The 21970-nt window shown below is 43.9% G+C and overlaps 1 protein-coding gene and 1 pseudogene across 6 annotated transcripts in view; both read right to left on the bottom strand.

The window, feature by feature from the left end:
* Nucleotides 1–21970, bottom strand: part of CALD1 (caldesmon 1) — a 200506-nt gene that overhangs the window by 67378 nt on the left and 111158 nt on the right. The window contains exon 1 of one of the 6 annotated variants that reach the window (XM_014535152.1): nucleotides 10210–10429. The exons of the other annotated variants lie outside the window; for them this stretch is intronic. Coding sequence (XP_014390638.1) covers nucleotides 10210–10262 — 53 coding nt within the window. The 5' untranslated portion in view covers nucleotides 10263–10429. Of the gene's footprint in view, nucleotides 1–10209; nucleotides 10430–21970 lie in introns of those variants that run through there. 6 annotated transcript variants of the gene reach the window in all.
* LOC106725136 lies at nucleotides 5899–7064 on the bottom strand (annotated as a pseudogene).

A 21970-nucleotide genomic window follows, 5' to 3' on the forward strand; every position in this document is an offset into this window, starting at 1 on the left:
TGGAAGCATAGGAGCTATGCTGCCACAAACCCAGGGGCACTTAGGATGCCCAGGATCTGGAAGTGGCAAGGAAGGCTCCTCTCCTTACAGGATTCAGAGGGACCATGGCCCTGGTGACACCTTGACTTCAGACTTGTAGCATCTAGAATCGCGAGACAGTAAGTTTCTGTTGTTCTAAGCCTCTCCGTTTGCGGCAGTTTGTTATGGCAGCCCCAGCAGCCCCAGGAAATTCACACGACTCTTCACAGTCCTTCATGCTTTTGTGATTACCCGAAAGCTACCTCGGATTCATGCCCCAGGCACCCAGTTCATGCCAGTAGTTACCATTGTTAATCAACACCCCCTCCCCCCCCCCCCCCCCCCCCCCGTGCTGACGCAGTGCCAGGCACTGTGCTAACCACTTTACATATGTTTTCCTCTTTTTGTAGAGAAATAAACTAAGAAACCCAGTGAGAATTAGTAATTTGCTCAAGGTTGTATGATTAATAAGATGATGCAAATAAAATCTGAATCTGAGTTTACCTGGAGTTAGAATTCTGAATTTATACTCTCCTCACCTGTGAAGATTCCTTCAAGATTGGTGGCATCCAAATCCCTGGCAAACAAACTCTTACTTCTTACTACACCCTCATTCACAATGGATGTGGTTTAGGCCAACTACGAAAAACAGTATTTTTATGTTTTCCCCAAAAGTCCATTTTCAGCAAGTTTCATTTAACGTCAGAGTTAGCCCAAGTGTAGCAGTGGGTTATCCTTTCTAAGCAGTAAGTAAATGCAACAACTAACATCAAGATGACGAGCTCCTCTGATTTTACTAAAGTAGGTGGATGTTTTCATGAACACATGCCAATCCCAAACTGAATTGAGCTGCCTTTCAGCCCAGCATCAGTCGTTGTGTTGGCATAAGCCGTGTCTCCTCTGGGGGCCTTAGCAAGGGGAGTGAAGAAGGAAGGAAAGGGTAGCAAATGTGCCACTGACTAAGCAACCACTGTGGTTTACACACATCCACATAGCTCGTTCCTTCAATTTTCACTAACCCTGCAAGACAGGTATTACACTTGTGTTTTACAGATGAAGAAACTCAGGCACAGAGAAATCAAACGACCTGCTCAAAGTTCCACACTTGGTAATGTGGTAGACAGGGGATCTGGCTCTGGCTCCTCATCTGGGAGGAATGTGCCTGTTCTGTGCTCTGAAGGGTGGGTCTGGCCCTAGGAGTACTGAGCCCCCCATTCCAACCAGCAGGGCTGCCGCACTCCAGAAAGGCTGCCTGCGAGATGGCAGAGGGGAGCGCCGGGCTCCTCGCTAAAGCCATTCCTTTCGCTCCTAAGGTTCCGTGTCCCTGAGCCCCGGGCCTCACTCACTCATTCAAAAGTTGCACGAACACAGTCTTTTTCAATTAAATTCTTAGGCATATCATAACAATGTATTAAATAGCTGTGAAAATTATCTACGCAAAAGCTACAAATGTCATGAAATCACAGTAGAACTAGGTGTTAAAAAACTACTTAAATTTTACACCTTTTATGTATTTTTCTCTGGAAACTATGCAGGGTAGTTATGAGCTGCGGCCTTTGGTGGGTATTGCTGATCTGTGTAAAGAATGCTTTCGCTCTTTAAAGAGTAAAAGTGGCAAATTTATTTCCTTCTCTTTGGGGTGAATATAGTCTTTCTTTTATTCTATTATTATTTCATATGACCTCTGCTACATACAAAGGGAGTGATTTGGAGAATCGAGTTCTAGGAAAGGTGAGTGTAGACATTCCTTGCAAAGATCAGAAAGTCAGAGAAAGGTAAAGAAAAGACACGGAGAGCAGGCAGAGCTAACCTCTAGGAGACAAATGTCCAGTATGGGTTAGGCCCTAAAAGGAGTCCATCGGCATAAAAAATATCGGACAAAAATACCACTTTCACCCTGGCTGGTGTGGCTCAGTTGGTTGAGCATCATCCTGTGCCCCATAAGGTCACCGGTTCGATCCTGGTCAGGGCACATGCCCAGGCTGCGGGCTCGATCCCTGGTCAGAGTGCCTGCGGGACGCAGTTGATCCATGTTTCTTTCTCTCTCCCCCCCTCTCCTTTCCTCTCTCTCTAAATTAAATAAAGTGTGGGAGGCAGTTGATCTGTTTCTTTCTCTCTTTCCCGCCCCCCCCTCTCCTTTCCTCTCTCTCTAAATTAAATAAATAAATAAAGAAAAATACCAGTCCCTATATAGGAAGTTCAGGACTTGAATGAAATATTCTAATCAATGTCAGTGTGACATGAAGTTTATAATACATTTCTAAAGAAAAAGTGAAACATGAATGAGAAAAGTACCATAATTTCTCTAGCAATTTATACGTCTTAATAAAAGTATCTCCTTTACTGGTTACTTTTGTCAGTTGTTTTTAATAAAAAGTCATCTTAAAACAGTGGGAATTAGTGTTTATAAACCCAGTGGGCAAGAGCAGATACCAGGCAAAGCATACTCCTTCCAACCTGGCTCCTGCGTGAAAAACCCACTGACCACCTAGCTGCTTCCTTGAGTGTATAACCAGGAAAAGTATTTAAGGGCGGAGGAGTGAGGGTGACCTGACTGAGCTTCTAGTTACGACATCATGAACAAATGCCACTCGGAGATTTCTATTTATGAAGTTGCATAATGTTATAGCCTGTGCAAGAATCTTTTCCCAACTCGACAAAAACAAATGGTCTCTCTAAGTTGTTCCTCTGATCTTAAATTTTATTTGGGAAAAATAAGGTTCTTTAATAATGACGTTCATTTGTCTTAGATTTAATATCTTCCTGTATCCTTGAATGCATGTCATTTTAATGGCGGCCTTGACACGCTGCACGTTACACAAGCAGGATGAGCCTGTCCATTTTGCAGCTGTGCCTCAGGGAGATGAAGTGACTTCACAGAGCTGTTTATTAAAGGAGCCAGGCCAGAATCCAGACCCTCTGATTCCCACACGCAAAGCCTCTCCTTGCAGCTCCGGGCTGACCCCTGAGCAGGCTGACCCAGAGCAGGCAGCCAGGGGCTCACCGGCCGGCGGAGCTTCCTAAGCTGCTCTGAAGGCAGGGACCAGGATAACCAAGATTACGCAGTAAGCTCAGTGGTTTTCAAACTTCAGTCTGCAGCTTCTGAAATCTCTTTAGTAGGTTGTGACCACCATATTTAAATGAAATAAACACACACACAAACATATAGAGAAAATATCAGACTGCAGGGAACTAAATAAAAAAGATATCTGTATTCCCACATGTTTGTAGCATGATTCACAATAGCCAAGGTATGGAAACAACCTACATGTCTGTCAACATATGAATGAATTAAAAAAAAAAAATATATATATATATATGTACACACACAGATATACATAGTATATACACACACATATACATGGTGGGGCATAAGTGGGTTTACAGTACATGAAACACAGTTTATTTTTGTATTATTATTTATTATTGTATTATTTTCCAGACGACCAACTGTAAACCTACTTTTGCCCTACCCTGTATATACATATTTATAATACATATGATGGAATATTATTCAGCCTTATAAGAGGATGAAATCCTGACATTTGCAATGTGGATAAATCTAGAGGACATTATGCTAAGTGATAAAAGCCGGACAGAGTGAAACAACAACTGTATGGTATCACTTTTATGTAGAACTAAAAATAAAAATGTCAAACTAGAATGGTGTTTACCAGGGGTTGGAGTTTTGGGGAAATAGAGAGAGGCTGGTAAAAGGATACAAACTTTCAGTTATAAGATGAATAAAGTCTGAGGATCTACTGGTAATGTACAGCATGGTGATGATAGCTGATAATACTTTATTATAAAACTGGGATGTGCTAAGAGACTAAACTTACGTGTTCTCACCAAAAAAAGAAAGAGAAAACAAGGTAAATATGGGAAGTGATGAATGTGTGAATTAACTTGATGGTGGGAATCCTTTCACAAGGTATAGATATATCAAACCATCACATTGTACACTTTATTGATAAAGCTAAAACAAAATCTGCAGTAAAACATAAAAAATATCAGGGGCATTGCACATAGCAAGAGTGAGCACTGTTTTGTGAAATATTTGTTTCAAATACATATGTGTGTATGTGTGTGTATATACACTGAATGGCCAGATTATTATGACCACCCCATCAGTACTTCATTGACACTTCCAAAAATACTGAATATTGAAAACTTCCTAAGCAAATACTCTCAAGGTTTTATTATTATTATTTGCATAACTAATTCACTTCATTGTAGTGATGGGGTGGTCATAATAATCTGGCCACTCAGTGTATATAGTACTGAGTCACAATATAAATTTAAGTTTATTACATTTAAGGTTATTTTAATTTAAGTATAAGTTAAAAGAAACTTGCATTTCCTTCAGAGGATCAGAGGCAAAAAGAAAACTGGAAAAGACTGATGTAGCTAATGCCTGATCAGAGGCTGTGCTGGGTCTGAGAGCAGCCACGGTCCCAAAGGGAGTAAGGAGCTTTGGGTGGTGAGTGTGGGGAGAGGATAGAAGAAAGATGCCTGCAGTGGGTGGGAGGTGAAAAGATTAGATAATCTTAAAGCTTGAGCCTGTGTTTTATCTTTTTGTGTTCTTAGTGCCTAGTCCAGCAGCACCGACGGGCACAGGAAAAGCCTTCATGAATATTTGTTGAGTAAATGCATAGAAATGAGTGAGGTTTACAGATTTTTTTCAGGCTTCTCTTAAGAATTCAGTTAGGCTTGGAAATGAATCCAGGCAGTCCTGCATTTATGAAAAGTTTGTTTCAAGAACCTTAATTTGCAAATTAGTTTTTGGAACTTCAAACATCATTACACATGGCAGCTGGGATCTCAGGCCAGCCCACAACCACATTTTTAGACCCAAGTTATAGCTCAGGCTGGTAGGAGAACTGAAGCTACGCTTTTTAATGGGAAAAACACATCCTCGCGGGTCCAGTCAGGGAGGCCAGGAGCAAATTAGCCTCCAGATGGCAGAGGAGCACCTCTCCAGCCCCCAGTCCTCTTGCTGTGGTTAGACCTGCAGCTGCAAAGCCATTTCTGATGGGCTGGGAGAGATGTGAGAAGCAGCAGGAAGTGAGGGCTCATTTCAAGGACAGGCATAGGTCAAAGGTAAGGAGAGGGAAAGAGAAAGGAGCAGTGCCAATAGCATCAACAAGGAGGGAAAAGGCTGGGGCCACCGACCACCTAGCCAGTGTGATTGTGGCCTGGTGGCCAGGAAGACACATGGAGAAAGGTGAGGCCACCTCCATAAGGAGTTGGTGTTGCCATCGCACAAGCAATTCAGTGATATTATGTACAAAGTGCCCAGCATGTGGAAAGCACAATTACCTGTTTCTCTGACCGTCTTTCTTATTTTTTCATCCATAAACAGCAAATAATAATTTCACTCTTCACCAGGTAAGAGACCCAGAAAAGTCAATCATTTAAAACCAACCATTGAACCTCAAAGTGAGCAGAAATGGCCTGTTTGGTAAGTACACCAAGAGTCACAAAACTCACTTGCCCTTTACTTTATAAGAGTCAAGGCCCCTCACTGCTCCTCCATCTATTGACTTATACTTTGAACATAATTCTAACAAACGGGGTTTACTGATTCCTTGGCTACAGCAGAACAGAGAGTGTGGTCCTAGAGGTGGGCACTTTACCAGCAATTAGAAGAAATAAAAGGCATAATGAGAAGAGGGAGGATATTCCTTAATAACTGCATCCACTTTGGGATGGGAGTCTTGTTATCCAAGGAGGTATCACTGTTTCATAGCATGATTAAAAAAAACATATTCATAATGACAATCCTCACCAATTGGAGAGCGTTTCAAATGTGTTATAATATCTAATTTAACGAAGAGAAAGAGGGAGTTTCTATTAAATGTTGCTTTTTTTTTTTTTACCAGCACAGAAGTCTTTTTTATTTTTTCCCACTTATCATGCCATGAATTCTTAGGGAATGGGTTCCAGCACCTCAGGTTCCTTTCCATTGATTCTCACAAAGTGTGCTTCCCTGGGTGGAGCAGGCTGACACTTCAGTTGAACCCAGGTACCTTTCTCTTTGGCTTCCTTCTTTTTGTGATCATAATAACTGCATCCACTTTGGGATGGGAGTCTTGTTATCCAAGGAGGTATCACTGTTTCATAGCATGATTAAAAAAACCATATTCCTAATGACAATCCTCACCAATTGGAAAGCGTTTCAAATGAGTTGTAACATCTAATTTAAAGAAGCGAAAGAGGGAGTTTCTATTAAATGTTGTTGTTTTTTTTTACCAGCACAGAAGTCTTTTTTATTTTTCCCCACTTATCATGCCATGAATCCATAGGGAATGGGTTCCAGCAGCTCAGGTTCCTTTCCACTGATTCTCACAAAGTGTGCTTCTCTGGGTGGAGCAAGCTGACACTTCAGTTGAACCCAGGTACCTTTCTCTTTGGCTTCCTTCTTTTTGTGATCATTTTCCTTCACACATTTCAGGAAGCTATCTCAGCTCTCTGTGTGCTTAATATGCGTGGAGCAGGCTGACACTTCAGTTGAACCCAGGTACCTTTCTCTTTGGCTTCCTTCTTTTTGTGATCATTTTCCTTCACACATTTCAGGAAGCTATCTCAGCTCTCTGTGTGCTTAATATGCTCAATACGTACATTCATTCTCTTGGCAAGAATCTTGCCCTTAACTTGCTTGCTCACTATAATGCCCACTGCATGCTGGGTGACATTGTAGACTCTTCCAGTTTTGCCGTGGTAACATTGTAGGGCATTCCTTTTTGAACAGCACCCATTCCTTTGATGTCCACAATATCACCTTCCTGTAGATTTGCATGTATGTGGCCAAAGGATCAACTACATGTTTTCTAAGAGGCCTAGAGAACATATAGCGGGCGCCTCTCCTCTTTCCCTCTGTGTTAGTCATTTTGGCGAATTATTGTAAGATGGCGGTTCCGGCCGAAAGGAAGCAAACGTTGCTTTTTTGTTATAAAATTTAGCAGGATGGAAAACTGCCATCTACATTCCCCAATAAGATTGGATAATCTAGGTATTCCTATACTTTTTACAAATCTGAACTTTTTATGTACATTTCTTCTATCATTTCTGCTGAGTCTTATATAATTATGCCAATCACTTAGTTCCCTGCCATGTTTTTATCTTCGTTTCCTTAGAAAACAGTGGGATGAACTAATTCCCTATGTTTCTTTAATACCATGGTTTTAAAATTTACACACCCTTCCACATTTGTTTCAAAGTGTTGCACAAAAACAAAACTTTCTCATTCTCAGGATACATCAGAGCATACTTGTTTATGAGTTTAACTGTTAATGGACTATAAAGCATGACTATTAACAAGAAACCCAAAATCTTGACTCAAGAAGACTTACCTAAGGCTTTGAGAAAATGAGAAAGGTAGTGGTGAAAATATTAAGACTACAAGTGACAGAATCTCTCAATAATCTTACAAGAAACAAATTAAGCATCATCTTGAATTCTAAAGAACTGAAGAGCCATTCACACCTGCTCCCAAAGATAACATGGCTCTGTGTAGGTTTTGACATACAGGAATTTTAATGTGTTTCATTAAAAGAACACACAAAAAACACTGCCAATCTTGCAGTTGTAGGTGATGACACTGATAATTAACTGATGCAAATGCAAAGGGAATTAGAATTCATTTTGTTGGGCACCTGCTTTGGCATTTAACCTAGTAATGCTTTCAAAGCAAAAGGTGCAGAGGCTTTGTGTGTTCAAATGACTCAAATGAAAAGTGTGAACTTAGATGAGCTGCTTTGTTTATCTAATAACAGGAAACTTAACGAAGGTATTTTGAGCATCAGCATCATGCTGGAAACTGAAGGTTTAAAGATTCAAAATAGTTCCTGCCCGAAAATGAATTACCATCTATTAGGGAGAGAACAGGCATGCTCACCACTAACTTTAGAGCAAGGCTAATAATAGGAGGATGGACAAGGGTTGTTAGCATGGAGAAAAAGGAGGAACTGAAGAAGGCTTGTGGAGGAAAGCAGCATTTGATCAGGGCCTTGAAGGACAGGAAGGAAGTCAGAAGCAGAAGAGGTAGATAGAGTTTTTCATCACCCCCTTCTCACACACACACACACACACACACACACACACACACACAGTCCCCATCTCTTCACTCCCACAGACCCTACCCACTCCACCAAAACTTCCTTAGAATCCAAGTTCTGCATTGAACAGTTCAGAAACCTAATCTTGTTTAATGTCTCTATTTCCAATGAGGAAACTGAGGCACATGGGGTGCTCCTCATGTAGGGAATTGAGGGGGCCAAGGAATGGAATTGGTTTGTATATGATGAGCTTGGGGAGCAGCAATGAGTGGTCCAATTTGGCCAGAGGACGGGGCGGTAAGAATGGGAAGAAACATTAAAGGCAGATTGTGGAGAACTTTGAATACCATATTAAGAAGAGTGGGCTCTATCCTCAAAGGTAGGAGGAGGTGGGGGCAGCAGGGACAGGATCTGAAAAGGGAGAGAGACTGAGGCTGGGACCAGATGAGAGGCAACTGCAATTGTCCAGATGGGAGGCAATGACTGTTGAAATTCAGGAAATGACAGAGTGAGCTGAGAAGAGTGAGAGAGACACGGAGAAAGTACAGTGATAGAACCACAGATCCACAGGCATGATGGGGTGGAGAAAAAGTTGGGACCGAGAGAGAGAGAGAGAGAGAGAGAGAGAGAGAGAGAGAGAGAGAGAGAGAGAGAGAGAGAGAGAGAGAGAGAGAGAGAGAGAGAGAGAGAGAGAGAGAGAGAGAGAGAGAGAGAGAGAGAGAGAGAGAGAGAAAGAAAGAAAGAAAGAAAGAAAGAGAGAAAGAAAGAATCTTTTCCTAGAATTCCAGGCTCTGTTGTTGACCAGCTGTGTAGCACTGGGAAAGCCTTTCACGCACCATGTGCCCCAGTTTCCTCATTGGAAATGGAGGCATTAAACAAGATCAGTGATTTCTGAACTGTTCCATGAAGACCTAGGATTCCCAGAAAGCTTTGATGCAGTGGGTAGGGTGGGTGGGTAGAGAAGGGGTCCCCAGGGAGTGTGGGGGGTGAGCAATGGGGCGTGATTGGAGAGTGTAGTGGGAATGAGGAGCTCTAGATCCACCTATTTAATAGAACATCTCCTTTTTGGAACAGAATTCCTCATAGCATTAAATTTCTAACAGAAACCCCCAAACAAACAAAAAAGCCCAACTAGTTTGATAACCACTGAATGACACAGATAACCTCTCAAATCCCTTTGAGCTGACCACGGAAACTGGTTATCCAAGAGATCTGCTAATATAGTAGACATGGGTCTCGTTTTTAAGACCCCGTGTGTCCCTCTGTTTATTTGATTAACTGCTGCACAAATGCTGGAAACAACTGGAACAGCAATTGTCGTGCTGAAGCAGTGCCAAAACTCTCAAAAATGGGAAAGATTTACTGAAAGGCCACTTGGTGTTCTTACTCTCGAGCGCGGTACCTTTTTCCAGGACTCAGTAAGTTTCCCAAACCTCACAAGCACCAGTGTGAAGAGGTACCTGGCCTACGAGTACAAAAAACACAGATTCACTGCTGACTGCTGTCAGGCTCTGGGTAAGTTGAGTTACTGCTCTGGGTTCCGTTTCCTTGTCTGTAGAATGAGAGCCTTGCAGCAAACAATCCTAGAGGCCCCTTCCAGCTTCAACATTCCAGGATTTCATGATCCTAAACCTTGGAGCCTCTTATCTCAGCAATTCCCAGATCAATAGCATGTGCTCTCAATCTCTCTCTGTCACAGTTAGATGGTCAGTATATTAAGGGCTTTGGGCTGTTGACTTTAAGGATTGGGCAATGTGTGCTTTAGCCAAATCTGAGTCCTGCAAATGGATCATTCTGAGCAGAGGGCTCAGGTCTAAATTAACAGCAGATCTTCAGACACACAGTGCTTTGTGGGCCAGTATTTGGAGTAGAGAAACCCGGTGCCTAGGGAAAAACCCCCATAAAAATGGAAACCAATCAGAACAGCTGCAAAGTTTAGACCAGAAAGTCTCACACAGGTCTGAAACTCACATACTCGCTGCCTCCCTTTGCCTGCTGATTTCTCTTTTTTCCCTCCCACTCCCACAATTAAACACAAATTTTTCTTTTACAACAATTCCTTTGTAAAAAAAAAAAAAGAGAGAGAGAGAAAAAGAGGGAGAAAGTTAAACCAAAGAGGCAAGGGAACACTCACTGGGAGAGCGCGGCCAGGCTGCGTCTTCCCTTCGAACCGGATCCCCTGAGCATGTCTGCAGCTGGAAGGGGCGGAGGTGCTGGAGGTGCTGAGACCCTCTGGGCGGTCAGGGTGGGGGCCGGGCCCCATGAGGTGCCATGTTATCTGTGGCTGAAGTGCCGTGTGCAGGATGCTCCCGTGTTTTCCCTTTGTGTTAACACTTTTTGGTCTGTCCCTGTGACGAAAGTCTGGGCTTGTCCTCTGCCAAATCTACTCCTCCCCACCCTTCCCTCAGCATAGGATCATCAGAGAGCTGATTGTTATTTTTTACTGTAATGTCTCTAATAGAAGCCCATCACGTTTAGTTGGGAAAGGGCACCGATGGCTTGGAGATTTCCAGAATGTTATTACTGGGTAGCAGGGGCCAGGATCCCCAGAAGCTTTCATGATGAAGACTTTATATGATTAATGGCAATGAATTATTCCAAGGTAGAGAACTGCTTAAAGGAAAAGACGCTGATCCATGTGGAAAACAGAGATCATGGTATCACTAGCGTACACGATCCAATTCTGAAGAGATCAACGGAAGTCAGCCCACCGAAAAGTTCACGGGGTGCAGTTCTCAGGCCCTCATTCTGAGCTCTGTTCTCAATTAGCATCGGTGTAGGTGGTGTCCAAAGCAAACAGTTCCCACTGAGAAATCAAATCTGAGAAACTCCTCTTATCCCTTTTTTCCAGGGAAAGATGCAGGATATAAAAATGCGAGGCAAAGGCAAAGGGAAGAAGAGAGACTGCCAATCAGTGATACACTGGGTTATACAGGATGTTGGGTATTCATGCCCCTCCGTGAAATGAGGGCGGCAGCCTGCCTAGCATATGTTGCAACAGCGGCCCAGTCTGCACCCATGGCGCTCTGCTAGTGATCTCATCAGCCACGCTGGGCAAAGGAGCCAGGTCAGTAACAGCTTGGAAAGCAACCAAATTTGAGCCCCTGAGGATGGGGTGGTGTTGGCTCTACCTGGAGATGACCCTCATCTTGGCCCAAGTTATGGATACATTTCTTTATCTCTAATAAGCAATGAACAGATTGGTGCTGGAGCACTGAGCTGCTTATGGGACTGGCTTTCTGTCAAAGGAGAACAACCCAATGGAAGGTTAAGACGGTCCTTTCGGGAAGTAGCAGGAGAAGCAATCAGCTTCACACACCGAGGGCCCCTCTACAGAATGAAAAACATCTTCGAGGGCTACAGCTTTGTCACAAACAAGGACACAGAAGCACAGAACATTAAACAATTTGCTTCATGTTATGGAGAACTTCAGTAGCTCCTCTTGTGCTCAACGTAAAGATGTTTAATTTAATTAGGTGAAATGCTCTCTTCACTTCAACAGCCTAGAAAATTTTGGTTGTTTTCCTACTTAAATACTAGGCTGTCATCACAGTCATAATTTATAGAGTAAATACAGTTTAATGAACCTCAGCGTTAACTATTTCAATATATCATGATGCACATACACATTTACATATCTTTTTGATCATGTATATTGTCATTCAACATATACTGACTATGTAACGTAAAGGAAGGCACTCACACTCACTGACTTGGCATGAGTTTATCGCTCCAGAGCTGAGAGAGAAACATGTCAAGGCATTTTGCTACTCCCCTTTCTACCGAATTTTGCCCATTTCATTTTTTCCCCTCAAAAACTTCAGGGGCTTGCTGTGGCAGGCAGAATAATGTTCTCCCAAAGACATTCATGCCCTAATCCCCAGGGTTTGTGAATATGTTACTTTACATGGCCAGAGACTTTAGATGTGATTAAGTCAAAGGCTTCGGAGATGAAGAGATTATCCTGGATTAATCCAGATGTGCTCAATCTAATCACATGAGTCTTCAAAGTTAGAGAACCCTCGGGCCGTGGTCTGAGGGAGACAGGACTACCAGGAAAGAAGAATGGCCAGAGAGATACACCCCTCGCTGGCGCTGAAGGCAGAGGAAGGGGGCCAAGAGTCCAGGAGTGTGGCAGGATCTAGAAACTGGAAAGGCAAGGGAATGGATTCTCCCCTAGAGCCAGAGCCTCCGGAGAGGAATGCAGCCCTGCCCACACCTTGATTACAGCCCAGCAGCCCTGCCCTGGACTTGTAACCTTTACAACAGTGGATAACAAGTTTGTGCTGTTTGAAGTCACCAAGGTTGTGGTTACTTGTTCCAGCAGCGATAGAAAATGAATACATTTGCTTATGGGGCTCCTTTGAGCTTGGGAATACGCTTCATCTCCCGATCCCCCACCCCCTCCCAATTCTGAGGTGACAAATGTCGTTTTGGCACATTCAACATAAGCCCATAAGATCGTGTGAAAAATCCTGTGGTTCTTTCAGGGCAGTCAGATTCCCACCTCCCAACCTCCACCACCACCACACACATACACGCTTCTTAACTCTCCACAGAGGAGGGCAAGAATTTAGTAACTTCTGCTACCATGCAGGCATTCAGGTACTAAAAGTATGCTGATGGCCAGCTGTATAAAGCCACCCACCAAGCTATTGTCCAAGTCGTAAGGACAGGGAGAGGAAAGTCCCAGGCACCCTTAGTTGGCCCCTTGTCATTAAGGGGATGAATTCATCTGGGAAGTAGCTGTCTGCCTTTAGTTTGAGATAGCAAAACTCATGGGTGTCCAAACTCATGCTAGCTGGCAGGGAACTGACATAACACAAGTGAAGAGAGAAGCTCTAGCTGGTTTGCCTCAGTGGATAGAGCGTCAGCCTATGGACGGAGGGTTCCTGGGTTTGATTCTGGTCAAGGGCACATGCCCGGGTTGTGGGCTCCATCCCCAGTGTGGGGCGAGCAGGGGGCAGCTACACGGGAGAGGCAGGGGATGAGAGCAGGCTGGAGTGGGCCACAGCTTCTAAGGAGCCCCTGAGATCCGCTGGCTGGGGCAGAGAGGCAAGGTGAGAGAAATTAGGAAGGGCATACCAGAAGGTAATTTGTGAACAGAGTTCAGATCCTGCAGAGACCGACAGGCATATGTGCTTTCATTGTGTAGCACAAACGGGTGGGTGCTCAGAGTCCCGCTTCCAGAACTGTCTCTGAGAACTGAATTAATGATCATGTATTGGCACCATGAACAACTGGGCCCATCATCCTTCAGCAAGATAGTAAGTGGCACACATACGCCATTTCAGGACTGACTAAAGGGGGAACGGGCGTCTGGGCCACGCTCACAGCACCCTTTATTTCTGGATATTTTTGTCCAATTTTTCATGAAAGAGATTCTGAACTAGGAATGTTTGAGGGAGGTCAGTGAAAAAGAAAGGAATAGCTCCCACCACGGGGTGGTCCTTCATTAATAAAATATGATGAAAAAATAACTTTCCTTCATGGAGGTAGGAGACTGGGCCACATGATCTGTTCCAGACTTTACCGTCTGCAGTGGTAGAGAACAGCTTCCACCTTGGAGCAACTCCCCAGGGAGGGGAGAGGTATGTGGGAGGTGCCCTCATGCACTTAACACACACACACACACACACACACACACACACACACAGCTGCTTACCTCCTACAGAAACTCAACTTACACCCAAAGAAAATCTACTCAACAGTTCAAGTAATATAAAGGCATTTTGTAAAAAGGCTCTTAAGGAAAATTTTTCTTATAAAGAAATTCATAGACTTTATACTCTTAGCATGAGGCTAAAGACCTTGCCCCAGACAGCTGCTCACCACGGGCTGAATAGAGATGGAGGTGAGGGGCTAACTACATAATGGCAGGCAGAACCTCTTTCGTCCTTTCCTTGGCCCTTAATAGTCTTTCTTCCCCAGCTGATGACGTCTCTCCCTCCCCCCAATCCCTATCTCAGGCACTGGACATATTCATTGAAACTATATTGCTTCGTGGTGTCCTGTGATATTGCTTTTCTAATGGGTCCTCCTAACAAGTCTTCTCATGAAATACTCTTCCCTTTATCCATCTTCCTGTGCAGAAAGACAGACTCGTCTCTATCTTCTTTCCTTCCTCTCCTTCCCCATCTTCTCTGCTATTGTCTTCGTGGTTTCACTGTATGTTCCTTTAGGAATATGTGGTGGGCTGGGAGGGGTGGAGGAATGAATGTATGGAAAGTCATTGCTTATCCCTCATCTTAGTCTTCCTGTGTCACCCGCTGTCCTTGGCTAGAGTCCTTAAGGCGTCTGCTGACAAATTCTCTGAATTATTCTTTGCCTGGCCTTTGTCTAGGCCCGTAACATGTCTCCAGTTGCTACACTGTCCTATCTCCCCTACAATGGTGTCCATGGTTTTGTCCCAGCATGCTCCCCCAGCAAGTCGTCTAGTTAAGTGCTGTGGAGGATCCAAAGATAAGAAGGTCAGACCTAAACGGAGATATGTATACAAAAATTTTAATACAAGATAGCAAGTGACCATACTCTGAAAGCAGGAGAGCTAAAGTACTACTCTTCAAAGGTGACATCCTGTTTCCAAGGTGCCAGTGTTTGACCACCTGTACGCTAATTTATTCTGCTGTTGAACTAGACTTCCCATTGCCGAAATAGAAGTCCACTTATCTCTATTATGGCCACAGGAATGAAGTCTCATCTTTTAGTCTCATCTTTTCTAGGCTAGATGCCAATGCCGACTTTCCATTCTTTTAATATCAGCCCGAAATATAACAACCCTTCCAACGAGAAACCAAAATCGGAGACAATAAAGGCTGACCAAGGTTGCATGTGCCTGGACGAAGTCCCAGTGCTGCCCGCCACGTTCCTGTTAACACATCCTAACAGCGTTTCGTACTGACAACAGCGTCTCTTACAGAGATCATTCATTCATTTTTGTGCTAAATCCAGGTTTCTCCTACTTAGTCTATTTCCAGTATTTATCTTAAAGCAATTTTTGCTATTATTTGCTTTTAATAATAGAGAACGTCCTACTGTTTAGAGGCCCATTTTCCCACTCTTCCACGATACTCTGTATTGCATTTGTCATGTCTGACTAAGCTCTTGGTAACATAAACAGAAAACTGAGGAGCACATAACCTGATTTCAAAAAGGGAGGACAAACCTTTCAAAGAGCCCCTCCCTGAATTTCAATCTGTGGGAAGTCCAATGATCTATTTGAGGCAACATAGAGTTCAAGTTTCTAGATTGCACTAATACTGTGCTTATATATTTTTGTCTCCCTATAGCAGCGGTTCTCAACCTGTGGGTCGTGATCCCTTTGGGGGTCGAACGACCCTTTCACAGGGGTCGCCTAAGACCATCGGAAAACACATATATAATTACATATTGTTTTTGTGATTAATCACTATGCTTTAATTATGTTCAATGTGTAACAATGAAAATACATCCTGCATATCAGATATTTACATTATGATTCATAACACTAGCAAAATTATAGTTATGAAGTAACAATGAAAATAATTTTATGGTTGGGGGTCACTACAACATGGGGAACTGTATTAAAGGGTCGAGGCATTAGGAAGGTTGAGAACCACTGCCCTATTGGCTGGAGCTCTTACTCATGTGTGTGAACCTCTCTCACCCCTGTTAGCACAGTACCTGGTACAGAATAGGCCTTCTGTAATAGATGTGCTGCATAAAGGAATTAATGCACATGGCTTCATGCAACTAACGGCCTTGACCAAGTTAACTTCTTTTCTTCTGTGATTGAGGTTAAGTGATGTGAATGGTGGCCTCACCTCAAGTTTAGCTGTGCCCTCCATTGGCACTGTATGTCTGAGTGGTGGGTGGGCCTAGGGAGGCAACTTGCAGGGGGGCCTGGGGAGCCATCTGCCCTGGCATTGGTCCCTCAGCCCAGCCCCATTGCCCTATGTCTGTGAAACGTAGGCTGCAGGGAAGCGGAGGCTGTTTCACAGTGTTTTCTGAGCCGAGGCCAAGCCTTGATGTGCAGTTGACCAAGAGTCACAGAGCAGAGGAGAGAGTCACTAGTCCTGCTTCAGTACACAGCAAGCATAGCATGGTTTCGGGATTCTGCAGGACGAGAAGGAATGCACGGCCGCTGTGGAATCTTGAAAGATTGTATCTATCACCAGGGCATGAGACAGAGTGACTCAGAGGCCCAGGGTCAGATGGGCCCCAGGGCAGTGGCACTGGAGGGTCCTGCGCAAATGACTCCATGACAGAGGGGGGCAGGGCCTCACTGACGCAGGGGCCCAGCAGCAGGAAGCCATGGAGATGACACATGGTGGTGGAGCGTGCCATTTGTGAGCTTGTGCGAGACAGACTCCCAGAAGCAATCAGAGGGGACTTCTTCAAAAGCATTTTTCTTGGGGCTGTGGTGGTAGTCCTGCAGGAGCAGGTAGCACTCAGAATTATGTTATTTATGGAATTATGTGGGGTTCTACTGATAGCCAGGGGGCAGATTCTAATGGAAGGCACATGGGCGGCAGCTATAAGATTTCTGTACCTTTTTAAAATGAGATTTTATTTTGAAATCTTTTAAACAAGCTAAAAGGAATAAGGAAACTATAACGAACATCTGGGTGCTCACCATGCAGCCTAAGAAAAAGCCGTTCACAGTAACTGAGCCCTGTGTGCTCGTCTAGGCCAGCATTTCCTGCTGCCCACCCGGGGGTAGCTGTTCTCCTGAATCTGCTTTCTGCCCAATCCACTTTCTTCCCCTCCGCTGTCCCTCCCATCTCTGCTCTCACCCCAGGGGGACCACCATCAAGGCCACTAGAGTGTGGATTTGGCTCTAGGATGAGACAGGATGGGAGTGTGGGAGTGAGATGTCCTTTCGCCCTGTCTGGATGCTTTTGTATTTTTCATGGTGAAATGCAGGTTCCTGATCATGATACTACTGTTCAGGTAAAAAAAAAAAAGGCGGGGGGAGGGCATTTTTTTCCCTTTCCCAGGCCAAACTTTGAGTCCCAGCATTCCTTTGCTAATTCTTCCCCTTAGCCATACCCTGACCTCCGGTTAGATCCCCACTGGCCATCGAACGCACATCTTCAATCAGTGCAGTACACCCGAACCTCTACCTAAAGGGAACATTTGTTCAGGGAAAAGTTTATTGGCATTTGCCACCATTTGCCTCATATTTCCTGAAGCTTTATGCCCTTATGCGACAAAGGTAGTCCTTCTCTTTTTGCCAAGATCCTTTGCTTCTCTGAACTATAGTAATTCTAAAAGAACCAGTATCTGGCCCCACCTCTATGAAGTCTTACTAGGTTTGATGGTATTTCTTCGTAATTTATCCTCTTAGGAGGATCGAGGAGAAGGTTTGAGCCACTCTTGTTAGCATGCATTTGATAAATAGTTATGTTGTCATGTATGAATCGGCCCCTCCAACTAACTTGCAGGGAGGACACTCATTTCTGTTTAAACTCTTGTAACAATGATGTAGGTCTACTGTCTAAGCTCTTTTTAAAATCTGGGTTTTTGTTGTTGTTGTTTTTTACCAGCTGAATTATTTCCTTTTTCTGGAGAGAGAAGTTTCTCTGTTGAAGGAGCGTGCCTCCAACTCCCCTCTGCCCTCCAGCTGGAAGCACATCTTCAATACAATGAAACAGAAGTAGATTCTGAGTTCCAGTCAAGACCGTGGAGTAAGTGGGCACTGCACTCACCTCCTCCCATGACACATCGAAAATGACAGCTAAGTTATAAAAAATCAACCTGGATAAGCATCTGAACAGAAGATCCATGACCAAGGATATAAAGAGAAAGTCACATCAAGACTGGTAGGGAGGCCTGGCCTGTGTGGCTCAGGGGTTGAGCGACGACCAAGAGGTCACCATTTTCATTCCAGGTCAGAGCATATGCCCAGGTTGTGGGCTCGATCCCCAGTAGGGGTGTGCAGGAGGCAGACGATCGATGTTTCTCTCTCATCGATGTTTCTATCACTCTATCCCTTTCCCTTCCCCTCTGTCTAGAATCAATAAAAACAGAAGCTGCTGGAACCCCAGGTGTCCTCTGAAAACACCAGCACCCAAACTGTGGCTCCCAGGCACTCACCTTAGGCTCCTGCGGAGGCGGAGGGGCAGTGGTTCCAGGGGCGCCAGAGACACACAGGGAGAAACTGCGTTGTGTGACTTCGGGGAGAGGGCCGGAGGGACAGCTGCCATTGTCGCCGGACTGAGCCTCTCTCCTGGGTGGCCAAATCTGAGTCTGCATTAATCATGTGAATTCCACTAGCTCCACCCTGAGGACTACCTGAGACCCAGCCCTACCCAACTTGCACATGGCCCCAGGTTCTTTCGGCAATAACAGGCCTGGGCCCGCATTGCAGTCTTTCTTCAAAAACACTCAAGGAATTCTGACAAGTATGGGGGGTGTCAGGCACATACAGGAGAAACTCAGTTGTGTGGCTTCAGGGTGAGGGCTGGCGGGACAGCTGCCAGTGTCCCTATGTTGAGCTCTCCTCCCATGTGACCAAATATAAATCTGCACCAGCCTGATCAACTCCACTAGCTCCACCCTGAAGACTCCTTGAGACCCCACCCCACCACAAAGGGCGGCAGGCCCCAGGCAAGTGGCAGCTGGCATCAATGTACCCTGCAACATTTTTTTTTTTTAGTTTTTTAAAATTTATTTCTATTATTTCATTATTTTTAAAATTTATCTTTATTGTTGAAAGTATTACGGGTGTCTCTTTTCTTTTCCCCCCACTGAGAGAGAGAAAGGGAGTGGGAGAAACATTGATGTGAGAGAGAAACATCCATCACTTGCCTCCTGCACGCACCTCGACTAGGGATTGAACCCACAAACTGGGTATGTGCCCTGACTGGGAATCGGACCTGCCACCTTTGGTGTACGGGACAATACTCCAACCAACGGAGTCACACTGGCCAGGGCTATCCTGAAACTTCGGATGAGTGGCCACAAGCCCAGAACTGGTATCAAATCTGAATCTGTATTAACTTGGTGAACACCACTCACCCAACCCGGGTGACTCCACGAGACCCTGACTCACCCAACTCACGTTCTGCCCAAGGCTCTGTTCAGCAGCGGAGCCTATGGAGTGCCGCCAGGCAGTGGCAGATCTCAAGGTGCCTTTGGCTTTTGCTGACCTATCCCAGGTGCAGTACCCCAGTAGTTGGCCTCGGTTTACTGTGTGGCCTCTCCAACGTGCATCCAGGCCCAGCAAAAGCAGCTACCAACTGCAGATTGCTTTGTAGCTCCTAACAGATAACCTCAGGCCAGTCATAGGCAGCATCTGACATAATCTGCACTGGAGTCCCTCCCAAGAGACCTAAAATGCCTGGTGGCTGGCTTCGGACTCCAACAGAGCACCACTCAACTGGCTCCATAAGGGACAGACCCAAAAGGAGGTCCTGGCAGGCACCAGATCCAGTTGGGGCAAATTACACTCTGTGGTGGCAGCCCCCACACAGCAGATCCTATGCTATGATTGTGGCCAATCCTCACAGCCAACCAACCTGAGTGTCAATCCCACCCACTGAAGGGCCAACAGCAATCAAGGTTGACCTACAACAGGAAGGCACACACAGGGACACTCTTTAACCAGACTTATCAAGAAAAAAGAGAGAGGACCCAAATAATAAAATCAGGAATGAAAGAGGAGAAGTAAAAATGACACCACAGAAATATGAAAGATTATAAAAAAAATACTAGCAACAATTACATGTCAACAAACTGGACAATCTGGAAGAAATGAATACATTCCTAGAAACACAATATTCTAAGACCGGATCAGGAAGAAACAGAAAATCTGAACAGACTGATTACTACCAACAAAATAGAATCTGTATAAAAAAAAACTCCCAATAATCAAAAGTTTTGGACTAGAATGGTTTCACAGGTGAATTTTACCAAACATCCAAAGAAGAATTAACACTTATCCTTCTCAAACTATTCAAAAAAAAAAAAATTCAAGAGAAGGGAAAGCTCCCAAGCTCATTTTATGAGGCCACCATCATCCTGATTCCAAAAAATATACAAACACACTATAAAAAAACAAAAGTTATAGGCCAATATCCCAATGATCATTGTTGCAAAAATCCTCAACAAAACATTATCATACCAAATACATTAAAAAGATCATACACCATGATCAAGTGGGTTTTGTTTCTGGGATGCAAGGCTGGTTCAAAATCTGCAATCAGTTAACATGATATACCACATTAGCAAAATGAAGGATAAAAATCATATGATCATATCAAGAGAGGCAGAGGCATTTGACAAAATCCAGCATCCATCCTATATAAGAAAAGCCAATATGCTAAGTGTCTGGTGGACCGGTTGGCCGTTCAACCAATCAAAGCATAATATGCTAATGATATGCTAAGGTCGCTCAACCACTCGCTATGACATGCACTGACCACCAGGGGGCAGATGCTCTGACTGGTATGTTAGCTTGCTGCTGGGGTCCAGCCAATTGGGACTGATTGAGATGGGCTGGAGCCCTCCTGCGGTCCCTCCCTGGCTGGCCAACCTCCTGTGTCCCTCCCCGGCCCTGATCGTGCACCAGTGGGGTACCTCAGCCTGGCCTGTGCCCTGGCCTGTGCCCTCTGGGACCTCTTGGGGGATGTCGGAGAGTTGGTTTCAGCCCGATCCCGCAGGCCAGGCCAAGGGTATATGACAAATACACAGCTAACATTATACTCAATAGGGAAAAACTAAAAGCACTTTTCTTAAGATCAGGAACAAAAAGGGTTGTCTACTTTCACCACTTTTATTCAACATACTGTTGGAAGTCCTAGCCACTGCAATCAGACAATAAAAGGCATCCAAATTAGAAAAGAAGTAAAACTGTCATTATTTGCAGAGGGCATAATACGATATAGAGAAAACACTAAAGATTTATCCAAAAAACTATTAGAATTGACAAATGAATTCAGTAAAGTAGCAGAATACTAAATTAATATTCAGAAGTTGGTTGCATTTTTAACTACCAGAAAGAGAACTTTAAAAACAATCCCATTTATAATTGCATCAAAGAATACCTAGGAGATAAAAGACCTATACTCAGAAAATTATAAAACATTGAAAAAAGAAACTGAAGAAGATACAATTAAATGGAAGCATATACCATGCTCATGAATAGGAAGAAAGAAATAACATTGTTAAATGTCTATACTGCCCAAAGCAATCTTTAGATTCAATGCAATCCTTACCAAAATACCAATGACACTTTTCACAGAAGTAGAACAAATATTCCTAAAATTTATATAGAACCACAAACATTTATAATTGCATCGAAGAATACCTAGGAGATAAAAGACCTATACTCAGAAAATTATAAAACATTGAAAAAAGAAACTGAAGAAGATACAATTAAATGGAAGCATATACCATGCTCATGAATAGGAAGAAAGAAATAACATTGTTAAATGTCTATACTGCCCAAAGCAATCTTTAGATTCAATGCAATCCTTACCAAAATACCAATGACACTTTTCACAGAAGTAGAACAAATATTCCTAAAATTTATATAGAACCATAAAAGACCCCAAATGGCCACAGTAATCTTGAGGTAGGAGAACAAAGTTGGAGGTATCATGCTATCTGATATTAAACTATACTACAGGGTTATAATAATCAAAACAGCATCATTTTGGCATAAAAACATCCATAGATAAATGGAACAGAATAGAGAGCCCAGAAATAAACCTACACCAATATGGTCAATTTATCTATGACAAAGGAGGCAAGAACATACAATGGGGTAAAGACAGAAACATTGAACAGACTGTCAAACTACAGCGGGAAGGCAGGGGAGGGTTGGGGGAGGGTAAGAGATCAACCAAAGGACTTGTATGCATGCATATAAGCATAACCAATGGACACAAAACACTGGGGGGGGAGGGGTG

Source organism: Myotis brandtii, unplaced genomic scaffold, assembly GCF_000412655.1.
Source record: "Myotis brandtii unplaced genomic scaffold, ASM41265v1 scaffold1384, whole genome shotgun sequence".
Lineage (NCBI taxonomy): Eukaryota > Metazoa > Chordata > Mammalia > Chiroptera > Vespertilionidae > Myotis > Myotis brandtii.